Source organism: Pteropus alecto, unplaced genomic scaffold, assembly GCF_000325575.1.
Source record: "Pteropus alecto unplaced genomic scaffold, ASM32557v1 scaffold45, whole genome shotgun sequence".
Taxonomy (NCBI): Eukaryota; Metazoa; Chordata; class Mammalia; order Chiroptera; family Pteropodidae; genus Pteropus; species Pteropus alecto.
The window spans coordinates 23,350,932-23,372,547 of NW_006442491.1; the positions used below are offsets into that span (position 1 = coordinate 23,350,932).

Here is a 21,616-nt window from a genome sequence, read left to right on the forward strand (position 1 = left end):
GCTTCTTTGTGTTGTTCTAGAAATCCGGACCACAGTGGGTAAGAGTGGCCGCTCCCGAGCACATCCTCTGTGCCAGACTTTTAATGTATATTATGTGGTTCTCACAACAGCCCGAGAAAGCAGGATTACAGTCTCCACTTTGCAGATAAGGAAACCAGTGCTCACAGAAGCTAAGGGACAATACCCAAGTCACTCTTAATGTTGGAAACTGGATCCAAACTCAGAACTATGCACCGTCTTCCATCTGGCAGAAAGGAAAGCTCTAACTATATCGATTGGCTGATAACACTCCTATAGCCTTTTAAGAAAGAAAATTCAGGGTATTAGCCTTGACAGAGAACCCACTTGGCATCACAGGGTGGTAGGTGGGCACCTAAGACAAATGAGACACTTAGGAGGCCCTGTCCCCAGGGGTACACAATCCAATCACAGGTGAAATAACAAACCACAACACAAAGCAGAATGAAGTCAGTGCTAACATATGGAGAGGATCAAGAAGGCACAGTTCATTCTGCTGAGGAGTAAAAGGAGCTTGAAGATCCAGGGAAGCCACCCAGAGAAGGTGCTTCCTTTTTCTTTTTTTTAATTGTAGTAAAATATATATGAGAGTTATCATTTTAACCATTGCAGCCATCACCATCACCCATCCACTGAACTCATTTTCATCTTGCAGAACTAAAACTCTGTGCCCTTTGAACCCTCAGGTCCTATTCCCTCCTTCCCCAGCCCCTCACAACCAGCCCTTTTGCATTCTGTCTCTCTGAAGTTCATGACTAAGTGAGGAGGTGGCTTCTTGAAGCAGCTGAAGGATCCCCCATAGGCAGATGCAGAAATTGAGTGATCGTCTCCGTGGACATGGAGTAGGAGCTGTGACCTGGGAACACTTTTTAGTATAAATACTTGTGCCAAGAGTTACCATGGAAGTTGCTGCCGATTCTCTAAGCCTTTTAGACACTGGTGAAAGTGTGGGAAGATTATGTGGGTGCTGGGCTGGTTGGCAGAGGGAAGTTTAGAGGATTACTGCATCTATAAACTCTCTCCCTGGTGGTGAAAAGACTGAGCCAAAGACTTCACAATGCTTTCAAAAATTGGCTGCTGGCCCTTTGATTTGCTTGTGTTCTTTATGGCTTGAAATCTCTTAGAAGCTCAGAAACATGTATTTCCATATTGATTTGGGGCTCTCGGTGACCTGAGCTTTTGCTTCTGTGCTTTTAAAGCTGCAGAAGCTGATGGGATTGTATCTTTTGATCACATATGCTGGGTGTGTGTGTGTGTGTGTGTGTGTGTGTGTGTGTGTGTGTGTGTGTGTGTGTGAGTGACTTGCACCAGGTCATGACTAGTATGGCCGCTAGGGCATCTGGAGGTAGGAAAGGGTCCTGTCTGCACCACAGTGCCTTCATCTGTAAGATGGGGTTGCTTGCCTCAGAAGTTTCTGTGAGGATTAGACGAGGTACTGTGTGTAAAGTGCTCCCATGACGGCTGGCACGCAGCACATGCTTGATAACATTCGCTCCCTTGACCGTTGTGATTATCTGAGCTAACGCCGTGATAAGTAGAACTGAGATGCACAGACTGTCATGAATTCTGGCTCTCTGTAACCTTGAGTAAGTTCGTAAATACCATGTTTGAGCCTTGGTTTCCTCCTCTGTGAGAATCAGACTTAAAGTGGATACCGCCCCTCAGGAAGGCCGAGGCGGGTATGCAGTCGACGGCTTTGGACAGCGTATGTGCTCAGTGAGTGGAGGTCCCTTCTTTCCCCTCCTTGGCCTAATCCTTTCACCCGGAGCTGGCAGCAGCCTGGACTCAGGTGCAGGCAGGACCAGCACCCAGATCAGACTCCTTGGCACCTGGTTGCAGCGGTGGGGTGAGGTGTGGGGGCCGCTTCTCCAACCAGCAAAAACGGCCCAGTTAGCATGGTGAGCAAAAGGTAAGTTTCCTTCTCCTTGAAGAGGTTTTCATTTTAATGTCATCTCTGATGAACTTCTGTTCTTTAGCCCCAGCGAAATGTTTTCCTTGAGCGACGTGTAACAGTAGACCTTCCGTATTCATCCCTGTTGTTAAGGAGTCTCTGTTCGTCCTGAAGGATGGTCCTTTCCCGGTTTCTGTTTCGCGATTATTTCTGTCTTCAAGGGTCTTCAGTGTGAGAATACTGGCATTCCCCTTCTCCCGTTCCCTCTTCCTTCTGCAGTATTTAAAGGAGGGTGAGCATTTCGGTGTAAGGTCCCGGGATCTGAACCAGGCTTGTGAGCACTGGCCCAAGTGTCTGCCCTGGAAGGCAGGTCTTCCCCATCCTCCAGCCCCGGGCTCCCCTCCCTCTTCGCTTTTAACATAAACAGAACAGCTTGTATTCCATGTCTGAATAGTAAACCTGCTGTCTAAAGTTTGCTTTAATATTTATGTGTTCAGCGCTGCTGCCTGTCTTTGAGCTCCATCAAAGCCTTTGTTATTTGAAAATGCTGGGGAAGTAGAGAGGGGAGTCGGTATGGACACCATCTTTCTCACTTCACCCCGACTCATCCTCTTCCTCTCTCCCTGTTTCCCATCCCCCTTTCACTCTCCCCCAACCCTGTAGTTCCCCCTCCTAGCATCTCTTTTCTTCTGCATTCTCTCTTCCTCTCTTACACGCACACTGAGAGAGAGGCGGGAGTGGGGAGGGGGTGACAGAAAGAGAAAGAGCGAGCGCAAAGAGAACTCTTTTCTAAGACCTCTGGGAGAAATCTGTTCAATATTTATAAACCGCTGTAGCAGCTGTAATAACCAGAGGTAGCTGGTACCACCAAGATCTGCTCCAAATAGGATTCTGCTCTGGAAAGAAAGACTGAGTAGGGGCAAGGGGTGGAGGGTGAGGGGCGAGGTGCACGCTTGGTTCCAGCCGCCTGGGGCAGTGGAGGAGCAGTGGGGGCTCATCACACCCGGTTCTGGGCCTGGCTCCATGGCTGGCTCGCGGGGGGACCCCGGCCAGTCACCTGCCCTTCAGGGTTGCCATAGTACATTTCTGAGAGCCCTCCCAGTGGCCTGGCATGAGAGTGTGTGGCCCCAGGGACCCGCTCCACATCTGTGGCCACCGAGGACGGTTGCCACAGGACGGTTCCTCTAGCGGCTTACCGTTTATGAGGACCTGACAGCCAGATGCTCTGCTGGGGCTGAGATGCTTTGGAGTGCTCACAGAGCTGGAGTTTTCCCCGCAAAGGATGGGAAACAGGCAGGGTAGGACATGGCTTAGGTAAGAGGATGCCACTTTGGGGACCGGCTCCACCCTGATGGCTTTTCAGTGCCTTTTCACTACTCTCACGTGTCCTGGGGTTTGAGTTTCAGCTCCTCTACCGTTCTAGACTTGGGCGAGTCGCTTCTGCTCTCTCGTAAGTCTCAGTTTCCTCATCTGTAAACAGAGGTGGCGGGCTTTGCTTTGCAGAATAGCTGCAAAGGTTAAATGAGACAACGTGAACATGTATAAACGTCTGGCACATAATCAGTGTTCGCTACACTTTAGTTTCCATTCCACTGCCTACAAGACAGCCCCTCTTCCAGACTGCACTAACTCCATTCACAGCCCATTTCCAGAGAGCAGGTAACCTGAGTTTATTTCCTTCTTCCCCACAGGCAGAGTGACAGGGGACACTTGCCCACGGGATAGGTGCTCTGAACCAGAGTGGCATGTGTTTTTTCTAAGGCCTTGGCGGAGGCGATTCAGTAAGGGAGTTGATGCAGACTTCGGCTTCCTCTACTGTGTGCATCCCTAGAAAGAGATTAGGTCCCTCCAGGGAGGCTGACATTACTTCGAAAATCACTGCCCCAAAGGATCAGAGTATTTCTCCACTTCCCTCCCTCCGGGGTCTGCTAGTACATTAGGAGAGCAAAGTGTTAGTTCAATCCATTAAGCCTCTTGCTTCCAGATCATGCCTCTGGGGGTATTAAATGATATAATGGTCATTTCTCTTTCTCCTGGGGCAGCAGCTAGATCATTCACATGTGAGCAGGAGATGCCACTCACATACAGCCCCACAGCCTTCCCCCGCGGCCCAGCTCCTGCTCTCCCATCGCCCAGCCCTCCCCTTAAGGGGCCTTAATGGAAGGCATCACAACCATTTGCTGTTGGAGGTGATGGATGAGCCTTACAGAAGAGGCTGATTTCCGGGGGGAGACACGCAGCTGGCACATGTCTGAATCCCAAACCCCGTTTTCCAGCACGTGTCCAAAGTAATAAAGAGGAGGGAGGAAAAATGAAGAAATGGCAGGAGCAAGATTATGTCCCCAGCTTGGTGGGGGCGTGGGTGAGGTAGGAGGGAGGGGTGGCACACTTTCCTCCCTCTCCCCAGTCTTGTCGATTGGGATCTGCAGCTGTTTTATTATGCAAAAGCCTCTTACCAGAGAGTTCTCTATTGTTCTCTCTTAGGCTGCCCTGGTCAGGGAGCCGGGGGCAGATGTGCAGCAGTCATCCTAATCAGCTACTCTGTTTATTCACGCGCCAGACTGATAGTTGGCTCTCGGCCAGGCTCTGCTGGGAATTTAGCTGAAAGTAAGGCCGGGCCCCTACCTTAGTGAAGCTCCCAGTCAGACGGCAGAGAGGACCAGTAGAGGATGATCTGGAGGTCAGGCCTGTGATGGCGAAGTCCTTACCGTGGCCCACGGTCCCCACACAGTCTGTGCTCTGCCCCCTACACTGGTTGTCCCTCTGCCACTCGCTCCCACATACTCCACACTCATTGCCTTCAGATCTTTAATCAAATCTGTCTGTCTGCGTGAGGCCTTCTGACAGCCACCCTATATATTTTATTTACTTTTGGTTTTGTTTCCCCCGCTAAAAAGTGGGTTCCACAAGAGCAGAGAGTTTCATGACCTTTGATCATGGACTTTATTCCCATTGCCTCAAATAGTGCTTCTCACACTTGAACATGCATCAGCATTATCTGGAGGCCTCGTTCTGACTGCCTGCTGGGCCCAGTGCTCAGGGCATCCTAGTCAGTAGGTTTGGGCAGACCCCAAAAACTGCGTTTCTAAGAAGTTCCTGCGTGATGCTGGTGCTGCTGCTGCTGCTGCTGCTGGTCTGGGCCCGGGCCCAGGCCCTGAGCACTGCTGGTCTGGAACAGTGCCCGCCCACAGCAGGCCCCCACTGCTTGTGTGTGAAGTGAATGAATGAGTGAATAAAGAGTGTGGCTGGGAGAGGAATGTGAGCTTGGGAAGGTGGGTTCGCCCTTTTCACTGAGGGCCTCAAATGCAAGGTATGAAGTGACCCAGCCACAAAGGGTCTCACGCCTCGGATTCACACCTAGCCCCGTTTTTGTCTCCCCAGAGTACGCAGAGAACATCGGGGACGGCCGGAGCCCAGAGTTCCGGGAGAGCGAGCAGAAGCGCATCCTGGGCTTGCTGGAGAACTTCTAGAGGCCCCCGCCCTGCGCAGCATGGACTCTCCTCTCTCTGGGGCCTCCCGCCCGCACACAGATTTTACACAGAGGAATGTGACTTTCGCACAAATTAAAGCTGATTTTTTTTTTTAATTCCCGGGCTGGCTTTCTTTGTAGCAAAGTAGTACCCTCTAGCCCTTACCCACACATTCATAGTCGCTGTCCTGGGACGCAACTGAGGAAGGTTGGTGGTTGGCCTCACTCTGCCAGTGACGAAACAGGCTCGGCGTGATAAAGCGAGCCACTGTGGCTCCGCTGGTGGTATTGTCTGTGGTGAGGCTGTAACTGGGAGAGGGGAAGGCATGGACTAGTGACCTCTCTGGGGTTTTTGGCCCTGACAGAGAGCCCAGATGTGTAACACGAGGCATGTGGGTCAAGCAGAAGCACCCCGAGGAGGCGCCCATGGCCCTGAGGCCGGCCACCGAGAGCGCAGCCCTCAGAGCAGCGTCCTGAACCCCGACTGCCCATCAGAACCACTCTGAGAGGGAAGGGGACTTAAAAATGCATCAGTGTTGGGCCCCACCCCAGGATGATGACATCGAGATCTCAGGGGCGGCCCAGGTGCTATTACTTTTTTAAGCTCCCAGGTGGGTCCCCTGTGTCAGGATGAGAGCCAGGCTATAGAGCAGACCGGCCGTGGGTCCAAATCCCAGCTGTGGCAGTGTGGAGAAGTGACTTCATCTTCCTGAAGCCCACTCCCTTCATCTGCCGAGTGGGGGACTAATACCCACTTGGCGCTCATGAGGCTGAGATCACTCGTTTCAGCGTGTGGCACAGCGAGGAGCACACAGTAGGTGCATTAGGAATGCTGATCTCTTTGTCCTTCCTTTACGTCTCTATGGCTTCAGAAGAATTGCAATTTCACCCATTTTACATAGGTCGTGAGGGAATTGGTCTCCTTGACACAAGTCCATGGTCCCTTGGTGTGTTTTTAATCTGTCACAAAGAACAGAGTCCTCATGAGTGAGGTGGCAGAAGAACAGCTGATTTAGAAACGCTGCCATTTCCTCAAAATGAAATGTTTAGCCCGGGGTCAGTGAATAGGCACAGACCCTTCGCTGTGCCCGTCGCTGACCCTGTCAGGCAGCAGCAGCTCTGGCTCTTCATTGAACCGCAGAGGTACAGGGCTTCACACAGCCACCTAGAGGACTCTGAATAAGATGGCAGGCTGGCGATAGAGCAGTGACTAAGACAGCCCCTGCCTTCCTGGTGTTTGGGTGCAGCTGGTGGGAAGACGGACAGTTACTCATCTTCACCGTGAGGTAAACGCTCCAGCAGAGGTGGCGGGAGTGTGTTACAGGGCCTATTACAGAATCAGGACTGCCGTGCAGTCACATTTTGGATATAGTTATTTTATTTCAGTTTTCTGTAACTAATAGCTACTGTGTATTGAATACCTGCTATGTGCTACTTGCTTTCCATCCACACTTTCTAACCTGTGTAACAGCCCTTCTGGCATCATTATCCCCAATTTACTGAAGCCGAGAACAGATCTCAAGAGGGTAAGGGACTTGTGTGAGGTCCTATGGCCAATAAGCAGCAGAATCTACATTCAAAGCAAGGTCTGGGTGACTTCACGGTCTGAGCTCTCTCTGCCGAGCTGCCTCTGTCTAAAAGGCAATCACGGATCACGGACTGACATTACGCTTCAATCTGTTCCACTGTGGAGATGTGGCTTAATGAATTCACAAAGAATAAAGCATGTCTACATATAACCTATAGAATCATAGACGTTTTGAACTCAGTTTGGTACTTTAGAGATCATTTGTCCCTCAGCTTTATTTTCTTATTAAATTTTATTTGTTTTTAACCAGATAATGCTTGCACTTGGTATAGAATTTAACAAAATGGTACACAGTCTTGCACCCCCAAGGCTTCCCAGTCCCTGGAGGCAGCCACTTTCACCTGACTATCCATCCAGAGTTCCGTCCAGCAGGCCTCCAGCTGTGTTCTATCGATGCTTCTGGCTTCCCCGAAGGGCATCAGAAGCCAACATGGAAGAGAAGGTGGATAAGGCACCAAGCACTTCAACTATAGTCACTCCATTTTGCCCTGCTTCATATATCCGGATGCCTCCTAAGATGTTTGTTTGTTTGTTTTGGCCCAAAAGTCCCTCTGCTAAAAGCAAGTTTGAACTCACATTGTTTGTTCGTTTGTTTGTTTTGGCCAAAAAGTCCCTCTGCTAAAAGCAAGTTTGAACTCACACCTTCACTTTACAAATGAAGTGGCCCCTTTTCTATCAGTTTTGTGACGGGAAGGTTTGGCGGGGATGTAAGGTATAATTCCTCAGGATTCAGAAGAGATTTTACAGTTCCAGAGGTTGGGAGACCAAGGAGATGGACTGAGGAGAAATCTTTAACCTCTGATTTCTAATTGTAACGACCCACCACATAAGGCTAGGAAAAGCTTTGAAGAACAAGGTAAAGATCTCATTAACCTGTGGGCTCCCAGGCTGTGGTCCCACCTCTTTCAGTCAGCTGACAGGCTCAGCCCCGCCTCTCACGGAGGATTTCTTGGGCTTCCAGTAAAGGCTGCGCTTGCCCTGTGGTTCTGAACTTGACTTCTGTGTCTGCCACTCTTGGAGTTCCCAAGCTCTCCTCTTCACCAAAAGCCCCTTCCTGTCCATCCTCATGTCCGTAGCTGAGTGGTACCCCGGGCATTGCATCCCAGCAGGGCAATATTCCTTTTCCTACCCAAACATAGCGATAAAATATCCTGTAAGCAATACTAGCCAGAATTCCTTCACGAAAGAAGTGAGGATTTCATTTTCCTCTTCCTTCGCAGCTTGCTGCTTCATGTGTGGTGGACAAGCCGCCTGAATTCAGCAGTGGCAAGATGGGCCTTGTCTAATTTAGAGAGATTTGCATGCAGGCAGCGTCCTTTATTTGGGGGGTGGGGGTGGGGAATGCATTGTCAGGAAAGCTCGAAGGCATCCTTCAGTCACCCCCACAGTAGCCCCAGTGCCCAGGTGGCATCTTCTGCCATTGCCAATTTAGTGTCAACAGGGAGACGAGACTTGCTTTCCTAAAGGCAAAAACTCCTTGATTAGATTTGCTTACCCAACAGTAGAGGTAAAAGCGGAGCCGCATTTTTCAATCTGTCTTGCTCCGTGGTACACATGGGAAGTGGTTGGGATCGCAGCAGTGGGCCTTCATTTTCTGAGCCGAGGAAATGGCGAGCTCTCCTCCACTCACCTCTCTCTTGATTAGGTAGCAATGCCCTTAGCATAAACCTCAGAAGGTACATAAGTGTGTACAGTGCATAAATCTCCCTGCCAGCCGCATCTCCTGGTCACCCAGCGAACTTCCCCAGAACCAACCTCTGCTAATTGGCTGGAATATCCTTTTAGAAATAGTCTTAGGTGTTTTCAAATGAGTAAAAATATATTTAACACAACTAGTGGTGTATCATGTTCTCTGTTCTGCACCTTGCTTTTCACTCCGCATCTACCGAACAGCCCCCACCCCACCCCTTTAATAGCTGGGCTCTGTTGCAGAGCTGTACCATAATTTAGTTAATCGCATTAATGGACATTTACGTTATCTCCAATCTTCGGCTATTACGGTGCTGCAGTGAACATCCTTGTATAGAACGTCATTTCACACATGTGTGAGTTTAAATTCCCAAGTAGAATTGCTAAGTCAGGAAGAATGTGCATATTTCATTGTGTATATACTGTCACATTGCCCTCCTTCCAGCGACGGTGTATGTGAATGCCACCCCACACCCTCCCCAGCACAGTGTTAGCCAACTTCCTCTCCGCCTCTGATCTGGGAGCTGTGTATCCTGTTTGTCGTCCTAGTTTGCGTTGCTCTTATGAGTGAAGTCATTTAGTGTTTTAGGAGAGTGAATTTATTGAGTGTGTGCCATATTAGCTAATACTCATTGAGCTCTTCCTATGAGCTAAGTACTTTACTCAAATTAGCTCATTTAACCTTCATTTCTGAGGTGTAGGTACTTTCATCATCGACCCCATTTCACAGATGAGAGGGTCAGTGGCTTACAAATGGACAGAGCTGGGAGTGGAACATAAGCAAATGGTTCCAGAGCCCCCACTCCTGACCTGAGTCACATCATCTCCCAACTGACTGGTAGAGAAGGAGCTCGCGTGAGGCTGGAGTGGGTAGTAGGGGTTGGGGATCCACCCTATCAGTATAGAACGTGCTGGAAGCAGAAGCTTTTGGCAGAGCTGTGCAGGAAGTTCCAGAGAAGCTGCCATTGGCCAGCCTCGTGACAGAAGCCCACACTGGCTCTGAGGGGCCCTTATTCCTTGCTCTCTGGGCAGTGGGCTCAATACCTGTGTGTGGGCCTTGGGGTTTCCTGGCTGGGGATGGGCTGTCACATGGCTGTGGCCCTGGCTGCTCTGCCACTCAAGCATGCTTGCCTACCTTACCCTGTCCACCCCATCTCTGCCGGTCCTCACCCATCACCTCCCCACTCTGTGCTCCTCACTCCATGCTATACGTCATTGCCTCCTTCCAGTCATCTCCCAGGAAATGCTGGCTGAGCACCTACTCTGTGCCAGGCCCCATGCAAGGCACTGAGGACATGCACCCCAGATTGAAATGAGGTTTGAACTTCCTGCAGTAGCCAGATGGAGTCACAGGAGAGCAATAATGGGTTTCAAGAGAGGTGAGCAAAGGCTGGGAGACAGGAGCCCCCTAACCTGCAGGAGGGGTTGGGAGAGAGAAGGCCCTGCATCCTAACTGTATCTTGAGTGACTTTCACAGGGGCCTTAGACTGGCCGTAAGTCTCAAAAAACAAGAGATGGAAAGTCATTCAAGGCAGAGGGAACTACACAGGCAGGAGGATGGGGACATGAGAAATCACAGAGCCTTTGAGGACCTGGGGATCTTATTTACCTCACTGGATGCCCCAACTACCCTGAGGTCAGCAAGGCAGGGGGCGAATGAACTCCTGGTTATGGCGGAAACTGACGGAATGGTATGCATGTTGATTTCCTGTGCTTTATGGGAGCCACGTTTGTCCAGAATCGCAGAGCTCGTTCTAGGACAAGTTTTCTCTGTTTCGCCCAGGCTCTTTCAACCTCCAAATGATGAGGAAAGAGGTTCCACTGGAGAAACATGAGGATGCAATTCTGACCCCTAAATCAAGATCTGGCCTCGCAGCGTCGTCCAGGACGTGCCCAGGCCCAGAGAGACTGAAAATAGCTAAGCGAGGAGCAAGGCCACCACCTCTAAGGCAGCAGGAGGGTTGGTGGGAGGGCTCTGGCCACAGCCGAGGAAGGCTCCAGCCTGGCTCCAGCTCCTGGGCCTCAGCAAGCCAGCCCACCCCAGGACATACCCAGGAGCAGACAGCAATAGGAAACCAGAGCCGCCAGCACAGCCTCTGTGAGATGTGACATGCCCCTCACCCTCTCAAAATCCCTGCTCTTCTTCAATCAAGAACTGAATGAGAGGGTCTTTGGGGAGCCAGCCTGCGGAATCTCACACAGACCGGTACCTGTGACCAGTTCATGGTACCCAGCTAATCATTCGCTTCCACTCCTATCACTTATTGAACACCCATCATAGGCTGTGTGGGGAACAAAATAGACATCGTTCCTGCCCTCAAAGAGCTCACATCCTCGTGGAACCGACTGAAAGACAAAAAATACATAGAATGATTATCAAATATTGTAAAGGAGCAAACAACGTGCAGAGTGATGGAGACGAGGTCACAGGGGAACAAGCTGAGGATAGGCGGTCTGGGAAGTCCTCTGTGATGAGGTACCTTTGAGCTAAGAAAGCTCTGGATGATGTCAAGGAGCAGGGAAGCCCAAAGAGCTGGGGGCTTCTAAGCAGAGGCACAGGTGCACAGATCCTGAGGCAGAGAGAGAGCACCATCATTCCCCAGCAAAAAGCCAAAAACATAGCCACCGTGGCTGGGCCCAAGAGTGAGACGGGGATCGGTGAGGGACAAAGCCAGAGAGGTGGGCAAGGGCCAGATCTTGCAGGGCCTTGAGGGCGTGGAGGAGATTGGAGCACCGAAGGGATGTGATCTGATTTCGTAAAGATCCCTTCGACTCTTCAACACAGTGGAGAGTAGTATGGAAGCAGGAGACCAAAGATGTACTTACTCGTCCTGGGAAGAGACGCTGGTGGAGATACAGGTGATTTGGACCAGGAGCGGGGAGCAGGTTAGAGACATGGGGACTAGTTGAGGCACAGCCAACTGGTCATGATGCGGGTAGGGGACCCTGCCCCAGGCTCCCCTAGCACTGAGGGCTGGGAACAATGTCACGAGTTCCGCAGGAGTCGGGTGGGGCTTGTAGAGAGAGCTGCTCAGTATATAAATATCTTTAATGAATAAATAGAAGTGCTTTTAGGGCTGGCAGAGTCGTATCATTTCCACCTGCCGTAAAATTTCATTAGAAGCAGGCGCTGCAGGGGGAGAGGAATGGCTGCAATAAACCTGCCCACCCACCCTTGGGCCCTGCCTCCACTCTGAGCGGACGGACGCCACTCCAGTCCCAGGAGAATCCAGACCCAGGCCCTTCTTCCCAGGCCTTCCTGGGACCCAGGAAATTCTGTCCTTCCTGCCCCACCCCAAAACTTGAAAAGGCAAGAGAACAGCCAGCAACGTGGGCAGGGAGACGTGGCTTGCCACTTGCAGCCAGGGGCCTCACACTCCTTTGCCGGAAAGTGGGCACAACAACTTCTGCCCCCATGTTCACCCCCTCCCCACTGAATGCAGATTAGATGGGTTTCAGAGGAAGCAGCAACCAACACTGCTGTATTCCTAGAACAAGCGGAGCTGGGAGAAAACACACATTTGAGTCACCCAGTTTTACAAATGAGAAAGCAGAGGTCACAGGCAAGTAGGTGACTGTCCGAAGGTCATATAAGATCAGCAGATCCAGCCCTCAGAAACCACCACAGTGTTGGCTACATTGTTTAGCACCAACTAAATGTCTGGCTCTGGACTAGGCACTTGACATGCGCCATCCCATTGAATCCTCCCCCATGTTCCTCGGATGTGGGGACTGCTACCATCCGTTATGCCAACGAGAACTCCGAGGCCCAGCTCAGAGAACTAGGACCCCAGTCACCCTATCAGTTAGTGACAAGGTCAGAGGGAGTCCAGGTCTTCAGCCTACTGCAGCGGTCTTTTTCTGGTTTAGTCAAGTGTGGTGAGGCTGGGATTCTTTTTCTTGAGCCTATACATCATCAAAGTCCTTTGAAGGACTGGGATGGAAAATTCACTGAGTGCCTACCACGAGTGAGGCAGTTTCTGAACTGAAGGCCACTGTCCCCAGCACCTTGCTGCATCCCTGTAGCATCTTCTAAGGTTGCCAGGCTTACCTCTACTCTACAAAGAAGAAAAGGTAGCATAGAGAGATCAAGGAATTTGCCCAAGGTCACACAGCTATGTCACTGATGCTGGCATGGGTGCCAGCACGCAAATAACAGGATTCTCAGGCCCTTCCCTTGGCCCCACTGCCACGCTCCCTCAGCCAGTGGGTGTAAGGCCAGGAAGATAGGTCGGCCAAGTGGACAGGCCTGGCTGGCACCCTGCCTGAGCCCATGGTTATCAGTTAAGCTCATGAAGTGGACCATGACAGGACACAGCCTGGACCAGCTGCTTTCTCTCCCTACCTCACTCCAGTTCTCCCGAGAACAAGGTCTGAGGACAGGCTCCTGCTTGTAGCAGCTACAATCAAAAGTATCTCTGTAATCAGGAAGATTAAAAGATACACAAACGAAGCGTCACCAGGCTGACCTCATGGACCCACGTGGACAGTGAGCGCGGGGCATGGATGCTGGAGACAGGCTGCATGGGCTCAATCCCACCCTGCTGCCCCCCAGCTGTGTGCCCCTGGGTGAGTCACTTCACCTCCCCGAGTCTGTTTTCTCAGCTAGACCTGCAACAAGCTGATGCACAGAAAGTGCCTGACCAACTGTGAAGTCCTGGTCAACGGTCCTGTCATCACTACCAATATCCTCATCTTCATTGTGTTTCCTTGTTCACTTTCTCCACTAGACTGCGAGCTGATTCATCTTCACCTACACCTTCTGGAATGAGTGAACAAACCCATGAGCATCAGTCCGCCAATCCACAAACACCCAAGCCTGGCCCTTTAGGGGCGAAGAGGAAGCAGCACTGCAGGTGCTCTCTAGGAGGCTGAGGCATTGAACCTAAATGCCCTGGTGACCCTGAGCCACTGCTTACAGCCCTGCCCTTACTGATGCCCACCCTCCATGGCTTTGGCCACACCTTCCTTCTCTCAACTTGCCCCACTTCTGGTTTCTGCCCCCTGCTGATTCTACTCAATGCTCAGGACTAGCTGGGGGAAGTGGGGAGCAGGATGAGGGGGGGGCCGACTCTGCACTCTCTGGGAAGCAGGAGCACAAGTCCCACTCTCAAGGAGTGTCCAGCCTTGTGGGGGAGACAGAGACTGAGACGAACCCCCATCAGCTGGAGCGTGACAAGCATAGGACCCCAAGAACCTCATGCACTCTGCCCGTTGCTCTGAGGACCCTAGATCCTCTTGCACCCCAGCCCTTGCTTTGCTAGGCCCCCAGTGAGCCTTTCCTGAGTCTGCTCCTCCCCATCTGCCCTATGAGCTGCGTTCCATCATCTCTCCATTGCAGCACCCAGCGCAGGGCATGCCACCCAGTAGGCGCTCCCACGACATTCCTTCAGTAAATATTTCCTGAGCACTTCCCATGTGTCAGGCCCTGTGCTGGACTGTGGGAGCAGAGAAGCCAAATGCTCCCTGCCTTGCTCCTTCCAAGCAGGGGAGATAGAAGCAAACGAGCAAAAGATAAACCAGCAAGACAGTTCGAAAGGGCAGTAGGAGCTAGAAAGAAAATAAAAGAGTGACTGGAAGGAAGGGTGGCTCTTCTGGTCTGAATGGTCCAGAAGGCCTTCCTGAGACGATAATGTTGGACTTGAGACAAGATCGAGGAGCAATGCAGCTGCCAGGGGAAGTTGGGAATAATAGTCCAGGCAGAGGAAATAGCGAGTGCAAAGGCCCTGGGGCAGGAGTGCGATTGACATATTCAAGGAACAGCCAGATGTGGAATATGAACGAGGAGGAGAGTGGGAAGAGATGAGTTTGCAGAGATGGGCAGCGACCAGACCATACAGGGAATGTTAGCCACGACGAGAACTTGGAATGTTCTTCCATGAGCAATGGGAATATAATGACTGAATCATGGAGGGAGGGAGGCGGGGAGTGACGTTAGCCATGACGAGAACTTTGGATGTTCTTCCATGAGCAATGGGAATATGACTGAATCATGGAGGGAGGGAGGCGGGGAGTGAAGTAAGAAAGGATGGGAGAGCAGGAAAGGGGCTGGTAGTGTTGTCTAAGCAAGCCATGGTGGTGGCTTCAAGCAGGGCTGTGACCTTGAAGGTGGAGAGAAGACATCGAGAGTTATGATGGAGTTAGAGTGGGTGGACTGGGTCAGGGAGAAGGAGGCTGAGTGCAGAGGCTGGATCTCATAGAGGGTCATCCGCTTGGTCACCTCCCCTGGCCAGAGATGAAAACATTTCATTAATTCATTTATCCATCTCTCTGACTGTCCCTCCATCCACGCACTCACACACGCACTTATCCTGCCTTCCATCCAGCATGTACGAGCCCCCTCTGTGGGCCGGTCTCCCTCTGTTTGGGTGGGGAGGGTCTGGGAATGCCTGGACTGGTCCCTCGCTCTCTAGAGCACTTCATGATCTAATGGGGGGACTATTGTGACAAAAGGCAGTCACAGCGGTGTGCTGAGCACATGTGATAAGGGGGACAACATGGGCAGGAGAGACTGGGGGAAGATAAGAGAGGAAGGGGGTTCAAGGCAGCCCAGCTCCACCTCGGGACTGCGGGTCTACAATGTCGTCATCCCAGACAAAGGACGATACTTTATTGGTGTTATTAATGATCATTAATCCAATTAAGTGGCAATTACAATTAAGAACACAACGATAAAAATGCCACCTTGGATTTAAATGCCTCTTCCCTGGCATCTGCATGAGTGGTTTTCCACGAGCCCAGCGCCCCGTCACTGTGGTGCTGTGTACCCAGTAGGTGCGTGGTCAACCCCTGTGTTTCAGAGTCACTGGGATCGCAAAGTCCGACTCCCTTCATTTTACAAAAGGTCAAACTGAGGTCCAAGAAGGGGACAGACTTTGCAGTCACCCACAAGTCTGTGACAAAGGCAAATTCAAGCCAAGAAGCTCAAGTCCCAGCTGTCTCCCAACTCACCCCATCCCAAATAGCCCTTTCCTTCCTTCCTTCCTTCCTTCCTTCCTTCCTTCCTTCCTTCCTTCCTTCCTTCCTTCCTTCCAAAATACAGGCAGCAGGTTAGATTGGCCTGAGGACTTTAGTTTGCCCACTTCTAATCTAGGGGCTTGATCAGATACAGATTCAAGCTTTTAGCAAGTATACTTCATAGACAGGCAAGTATACTTCCACAAAGAAGCATATAATCTGGCTGCACCTCTTTTTATGATGTTGGCAGTCACTGGTGATCACGTCTAAATCGATTATTTCATTAGAGGGTCCCTTCCTCCCTCCCTTCCTCCCTCCCTCTCTTTCTTTTTCTTTTTCTCTTTCTTTTTCTTCTTTAGGAAAAACAGCTGTCAGAGGCAGCCATCCTGTTACCATTAAACAAGGCAAATTCTATCGGAACAGAACCAGAGACACCCCTGGACACCTAATTACACAGTCTAGAACGAGATACACAGGGAAACAGAAATATGAACAAACAGGCAGCAGGCAGCAGAAGTGCCCTGTCTATTTCCAGGAGCTGTCATGTCCCCAAGGCCTCTGGACAGGATGCATCTCCTGGTCCTTGAATAGGATCCCTGCTCCGGGAAGGGACTCATCAGCTGTGGTCAATTCCGTGAACCTCACACACACACCCCACCCCACTGCAACCAGCCAGGGCTCTGAGACAAACCAGCACCTGGGCAGGAGCGGTGCTCCCTCTCACAGCCTTCACCGGAACTCTGTGGAAAACAAGTGTTATTTCAGGTCTCCGGCTGGGCTGGAACCTACACTGGCCGGGACTTGGAGACAGGGCTCTGTCTGGGGGCCGCTTGTGATTTCTGCCTCTCCTCTGGCCACCTCAGATTTAAATGCCATTCTCCAGCATCTGCATGAGCGGACACCCCCAACCCCAGGGCTGTCCCAGGAGGGTTTGTCCCATTAGTAGTGCTGGGTGCAGGGAGCTAGTCGTTACTGCTCCCCTCACCATGAGATTCTGTGATTAGATATCGGGCAGAATTGTGAGCAAGTGAGGGTAGAACTCCTGTGTGATTCCATTTCCATGGCCCCCACATCGACAGGCACCAGGGCAGACACTAATGAATAGATTAATTCAAAAGTCATTCTTCCATATTTACCGAGCATCTCCCATGTTCCCCTGCCGGGCTCTGGGGAAACGAGATCCTGAACAAAACAAAAATCCTGCTCTCTAGAAACTCATGAGTGGGAGAGACAGACACTAAGCCAGCTAACCCAACCGAAAGAAGAGAATCAGATGATATAATTTCAGGTAAAAATAAGTGAGTTAAAAAAAAAATAAACAAGATGATGAGATAAAGAGCAAATGAGAGAGAGAGAGAGAGAGAGAGAGAGAGAGAGAATGTGTGTGTGAGTGTGTGTGTGTGTGTTAGGGTGGGGGGTCTCCTTGAGATGAGATGATTCTGGAAGGTCTCTCTGAGGAGCTGTTTGAGCAGAGACCGGCACGGTGAGCAGGAGCAGCCAAGGGCGAAGCTGGAGGGAGGTTCTGGGCAGAGGGAACAGCGAGTGCAAACGGAATGAAGCCATGCGTGGATATATACGCGAATGAGTAGGCTAGAGAAATGTGCAGAAGGGGCCTGCCGTGAGGAGACGGGCCTGGCGCCAGGGAAGCAGATGTCCCCTGGCTGTCCGCTACGGAAGTCCATATCCTTGATGGCTCACGGGCCCCTCGGAGAGTCCCACGTACCCTCCCTCAGCCCTGCTGCCTCTCCCCACAGTTCCTTCATGCCACTTCCATGAGTGGCCTCCTCTAAGGCGACTTTGCTCATTATTTATTGTTAGTGTTATTGGTGTGCCATTAATAATCATTACCCCTCACTTTCTTCCCTGTTTTTGACTTCTACCACTGATTTGTACCCTCAACCTAAGGCAAGAAAAAAGTCACTGGGCTTTCTGAGTCTCAGGGTCTCCATCTCTGAATGGAAAATGTGAGACCCACCCATGACCAAGGTTCCGTCTCCTCAAGGGCATGGATCTGACTCTGACCTTCATGCCATGTGACCTTGAATAAGTTACTGGTCTCCTTGAGCCCCCCTTGCTGCCTCTAACACAGAGATAGTGACAATACCCTTGAACCCCTCCACCATGTTGTTTCCCACGCATTGGCTCATTGATTTTGCAAGCAACCCTGCAAAATAAAGATAGAGTTATTACCTCAACTACCTCCTTTCCAGATGCAGAACCTGGGCCTATGAGGGACCATATGGCATGGCCAAGGCCTCACGGCCAGTAAGTGGTGCCATGGGATTCACGCTGGCCCTGGCTGAGTTTAGATGGTAGTGATGTTTTAACATGAATTTCGTGATTCCGATGGTTTTATTGTGGTTGTGTAAGAATATGTTTTTGTTTTAGAGAACGTACACTAAAATATTTGGAAGTGGTGGTATATCACATACTGTGCTTGCAACATTTCTGTAAGTCGGAAATTAGTTCAAAATTTTAAAAATTTTAAACATCCGAACAAAAACCAAACAAGGCCCATGCCGCCTCCGCACCAGGCTCGGTGTCTAGGCCAGGCACAGCTGGGCCGGCTGCTGATGGGGATGCCGTTTACACTCACTAAGGCCCACAAGGCGCTTGATGTCATTTTACCCTTCGTTTTGCAAATGGGGAAACAGAAGCTCAGAGTCGTCCAGTCATTTTCTGAGGCTGCACAGCCAGTAAGTGGCAAGATGCCTGCCCACCTGGAGCTCCCTACCTAGTGAGCTAGGGAGATCAGAAAAAGGGAAACTGCAAAGGGCTGGAGCAGGCAGGGAGTTGGTGACTTGGGGCTGGGTGGCCTGGCAGGAAAGGCCTCTGGGGGCAGGCGTGCTGAATGTCAGGGGGCTGAGGGCCAGGGCTCTGAGCCAAGCTGTCGCCCTGGCCTTGCCCATAGAGCCCTGAGCCCTCACTGTCGGGGAGGGAGAGCTCAGGGCTCCTACCCAGGTCAAGGCTGATTGATCTTCCACAGTCCCCAGAGCTGGTCCCCACATCCGCACCTCAAGCTGCTGCGTGTTTTCTTGTCTCTGATTGTAAACAGATTTGACTAAAGAGGTAAATTAGAAGTTAATTAGAGAGAACATGATTGATGAGGTAGTTTGCAGTGATTGGGAGGCGTGGAAAGGATGGGGCTCCCTGCACAGAGGCAAGGGAGGAAGGGAGCAGGAGGGAAAATTCACAGGCCCATGGATCTGGAGGGGGCACCCAGCACGGAACGGGGACTGCTCAAGCCTGCCCTTTCTCCTAGGCTCCAGGGTCAAGGCCAGAGCCTCTCAGGCATGAGGGCCAGGTGAGCACTCCACAAGAACCTTATAACTGGAGGCCAGGCCCTTGCTAGGCTCCAGGGATGAAGCAGCCAACCTGGCTGTGTTTGGCCAGAACTGTTCTCCTGGGTGTGCAGGCTGGGCTGGAGAAGATGCTGACACTCAGGAAACACTTCCACCGCTCCAGGCCCTTTGTATCTTCTCAAAACCTTGCAAGGTTGACACTGTGCCTCTGTTTTCTAGATTAGGTGCTCTGGGAGATTCAGAGTTGAACCAACTTGCTCAAGGTCACACAACTAGTAAGAACAGAGTTAAGACTGACCTCTAGAGCTTGTGCCTTTCTGTATTCCAGGCTGTGTGCCTGATCATGCGTCCAACTGCCCAGGTGGTGCTGGGGTCCTCCCTACAGCACCCCCACTTACATATCTCCAGCAATGGTGAGCTCCCTCCCCCCGCCCCTGAGGCAGCCAGTCCAGCAGTAGGAAAACTCTGACCGTGGAGATGTGTGTCCTTCTGTAGCTGCCTAACTCCCTGCAGCTCCACCTCTAGAGCGAGCTCTGCCCCTTGCCCACTCTCTTCACATCCCAGAATATAGATCTTAGAGGTCTCACCCAGCTCCCTCATTCTCCTGAGGAAACTGAGGCCCAGGCAAGGCCCAAAACACCAGAGTGACACAGGGCCCAGACCTGCTACGGCTCAAATACAGCAATCCGACTCTGGCTTGCCCCACAGCTTCTGCTCCCAGGCTGAAATAAGACTCTTCCTTCATTCCGCCATTGCTTCCCTTCCTTCTTCATTCAGAAAGAAGTACTGAGCCCCGATCATGCGCCAGACTCAGAGAACAAGAGAGTGAGGAAAATCAGACCTGCCTCTTGAGATGCCCACAGCCCAGCCAGGAACAGCGGGACTGCAAATTAGAGGGGCGAGGGCTAGGAGAGCCCGTGAGAGGGAGAGCTGGCCCCTCGAGGAAGTGGCACTGAGGCCAGGTCTGCAAGAGTTGCGAGGGTGTTCCAGGCAGAGGAAACTGTGGTGGGAGGGAGCATGTACAGTCTAGAAACTGCCAGAAGGCCAAGTGGTTGGATGTGGGGGTGAGGGGGAGCTAGTGGGAGGTGAGGTCACAGAAGGAAGCTGTTTGGATTTTATCCTAAGTGGTGGGAACCATTCAGAGTTTTAAGGGGGGGTGGGGAGATGATCGGATTTGCATTTGTTACAATGCACTCTCCGGTTTTGTGGATGTGGGGTTGCAGAGGGGAAAAGGAGGTTCCTGCAGCTGGCGAGAGATGGGGCTGTGGATCAGGGCAAGCAAGGGAAGAAGTGGAAGGAGGAGAGAGCTGTTCCATGAGCTGGGCTCAGGGCTGAATTAGATCTTGGGGTGCAGGATAGGTGGATGGATGGGGGAGCTACTCCCAAGATGGGGAAGCCTGGAGGAGGACAAGATTTGAGGAGAAAATCAGAACCTCAGATAGGGGCATGTTTGGCTCAAGGAACCGTTCAAGAGGAGATGTCTGCAGACAGGTGATGCGCAGGCCAGGACTGCTGAGAACCAGAACCGGACTTGTGGGTCCTCTCGACGGTGACGAACTCACCCAGCTGAACATGCGTGGTCTGCAGGCCCATCTCATCCCGATGCCCCTTTCCCTGGGCAGTGACTCAGTGTCCCTCTTAAAAGGGGCCAAAGAGACCAGGGCTGGACAGGGCAGAGCAGACTATCCCCTCCCATGTTCTAAGCTATGTGCTGCTGTTAGTGCTTCCAGTGACAACATGGCCTGGTCAAGGGCCTCGTTCCTATTGTCAGTGGGGCTGGAAGCTTCCTGAGGGCCTCGAGGCCCAGCCTGACTCTCAGCTTCTCCAACTCCTCAGATTTCTCCAGACCTGTGCTGGAACCCACCTGGAGAACAGCCACTTCATCAGACCAGTGACACTGGAAGCTGGGCCCTGACGGGCCTTGGCCAGAGGGTAGCCAATGATTTACTCTACCGTTACTGAGCCCGAGCTTGCCGTCTACCCGGTGCTGTAGTAAGTAATAGATGTTTAACTTGTACGACAACCCTTTGAGATAAGCTCTTTTTATTTCTCATTTCACAGATGAGGAAACAGAGGCTCAGAGAGGGGAAGGGCCCAAGGGGAAGAGGCGGAGTTGGGGTCCAAACCCAGACCATAGCAAGCACTCAGGGCAGTCCTCCAGGTGCTTCTTGAAAGATCCCCTGGGTCTTCCCAGCCTCTCAGGGGTGAGGTGGGGTGACAGAGCCCCTGTTCAGAGGGCAGCGAGGCCTTCTACACCCTGTTCAGTTGAAGGGGACAGGGGTTTGGTGGGGAAGGAATGGTGATCCTTAGTAACTACCTGGCTGCTTCCTGCTTTCAGACCAGAGGAACAGTGATTGCATATTTGATTCAGGAGATGCTGAGGCCAAAGCTGAACTGGGCCTCATAGGACACATACCTGACCCTTGGGCAGAGGTGGTCTCCTTGGGGACATAGGCCTTCCAGCCTCCTCCCTGGTTAGTGCCGGGGCTTCTGGTTCCTTCGGCTGAGAGAGGCCAGTGGAGCATGGGGTGAAGGACAGTGATGGAGCGGGCTGCAGCCTTGGGATCCAGGCCTGCCTCTGCCTGTCCATGCGGTATATGGCCTCGGAAGTCTGCCCTTCCCTGGGCCTCAGTTTCCCAACGCGTACAATGAGGTAGCACAATAAGATGAGGTCCAGAGTCCTTGGCAGCTATAGATTCACA

The 21,616-nt window shown here is 51.7% G+C and overlaps 1 protein-coding gene across 1 annotated transcript in view; it reads left to right on the forward strand.

Moving 5' to 3' along the window:
- The window catches only part of CTNNBL1 (catenin beta like 1), a 139,085-nt gene extending 133,583 nt beyond the window's left edge, over positions 1-5,502 (forward strand). Inside the window, exon 16 of the mRNA XM_006921801.2 lies at positions 5,291-5,502. Within this exon, the coding sequence (XP_006921863.1) occupies positions 5,291-5,379 (89 nt within the window). The 3' untranslated portion in view covers positions 5,380-5,502. The remainder of the gene's footprint in view (positions 1-5,290) is intronic.
- Positions 5,503-21,616: the final 16,114 nt, after the last annotated feature.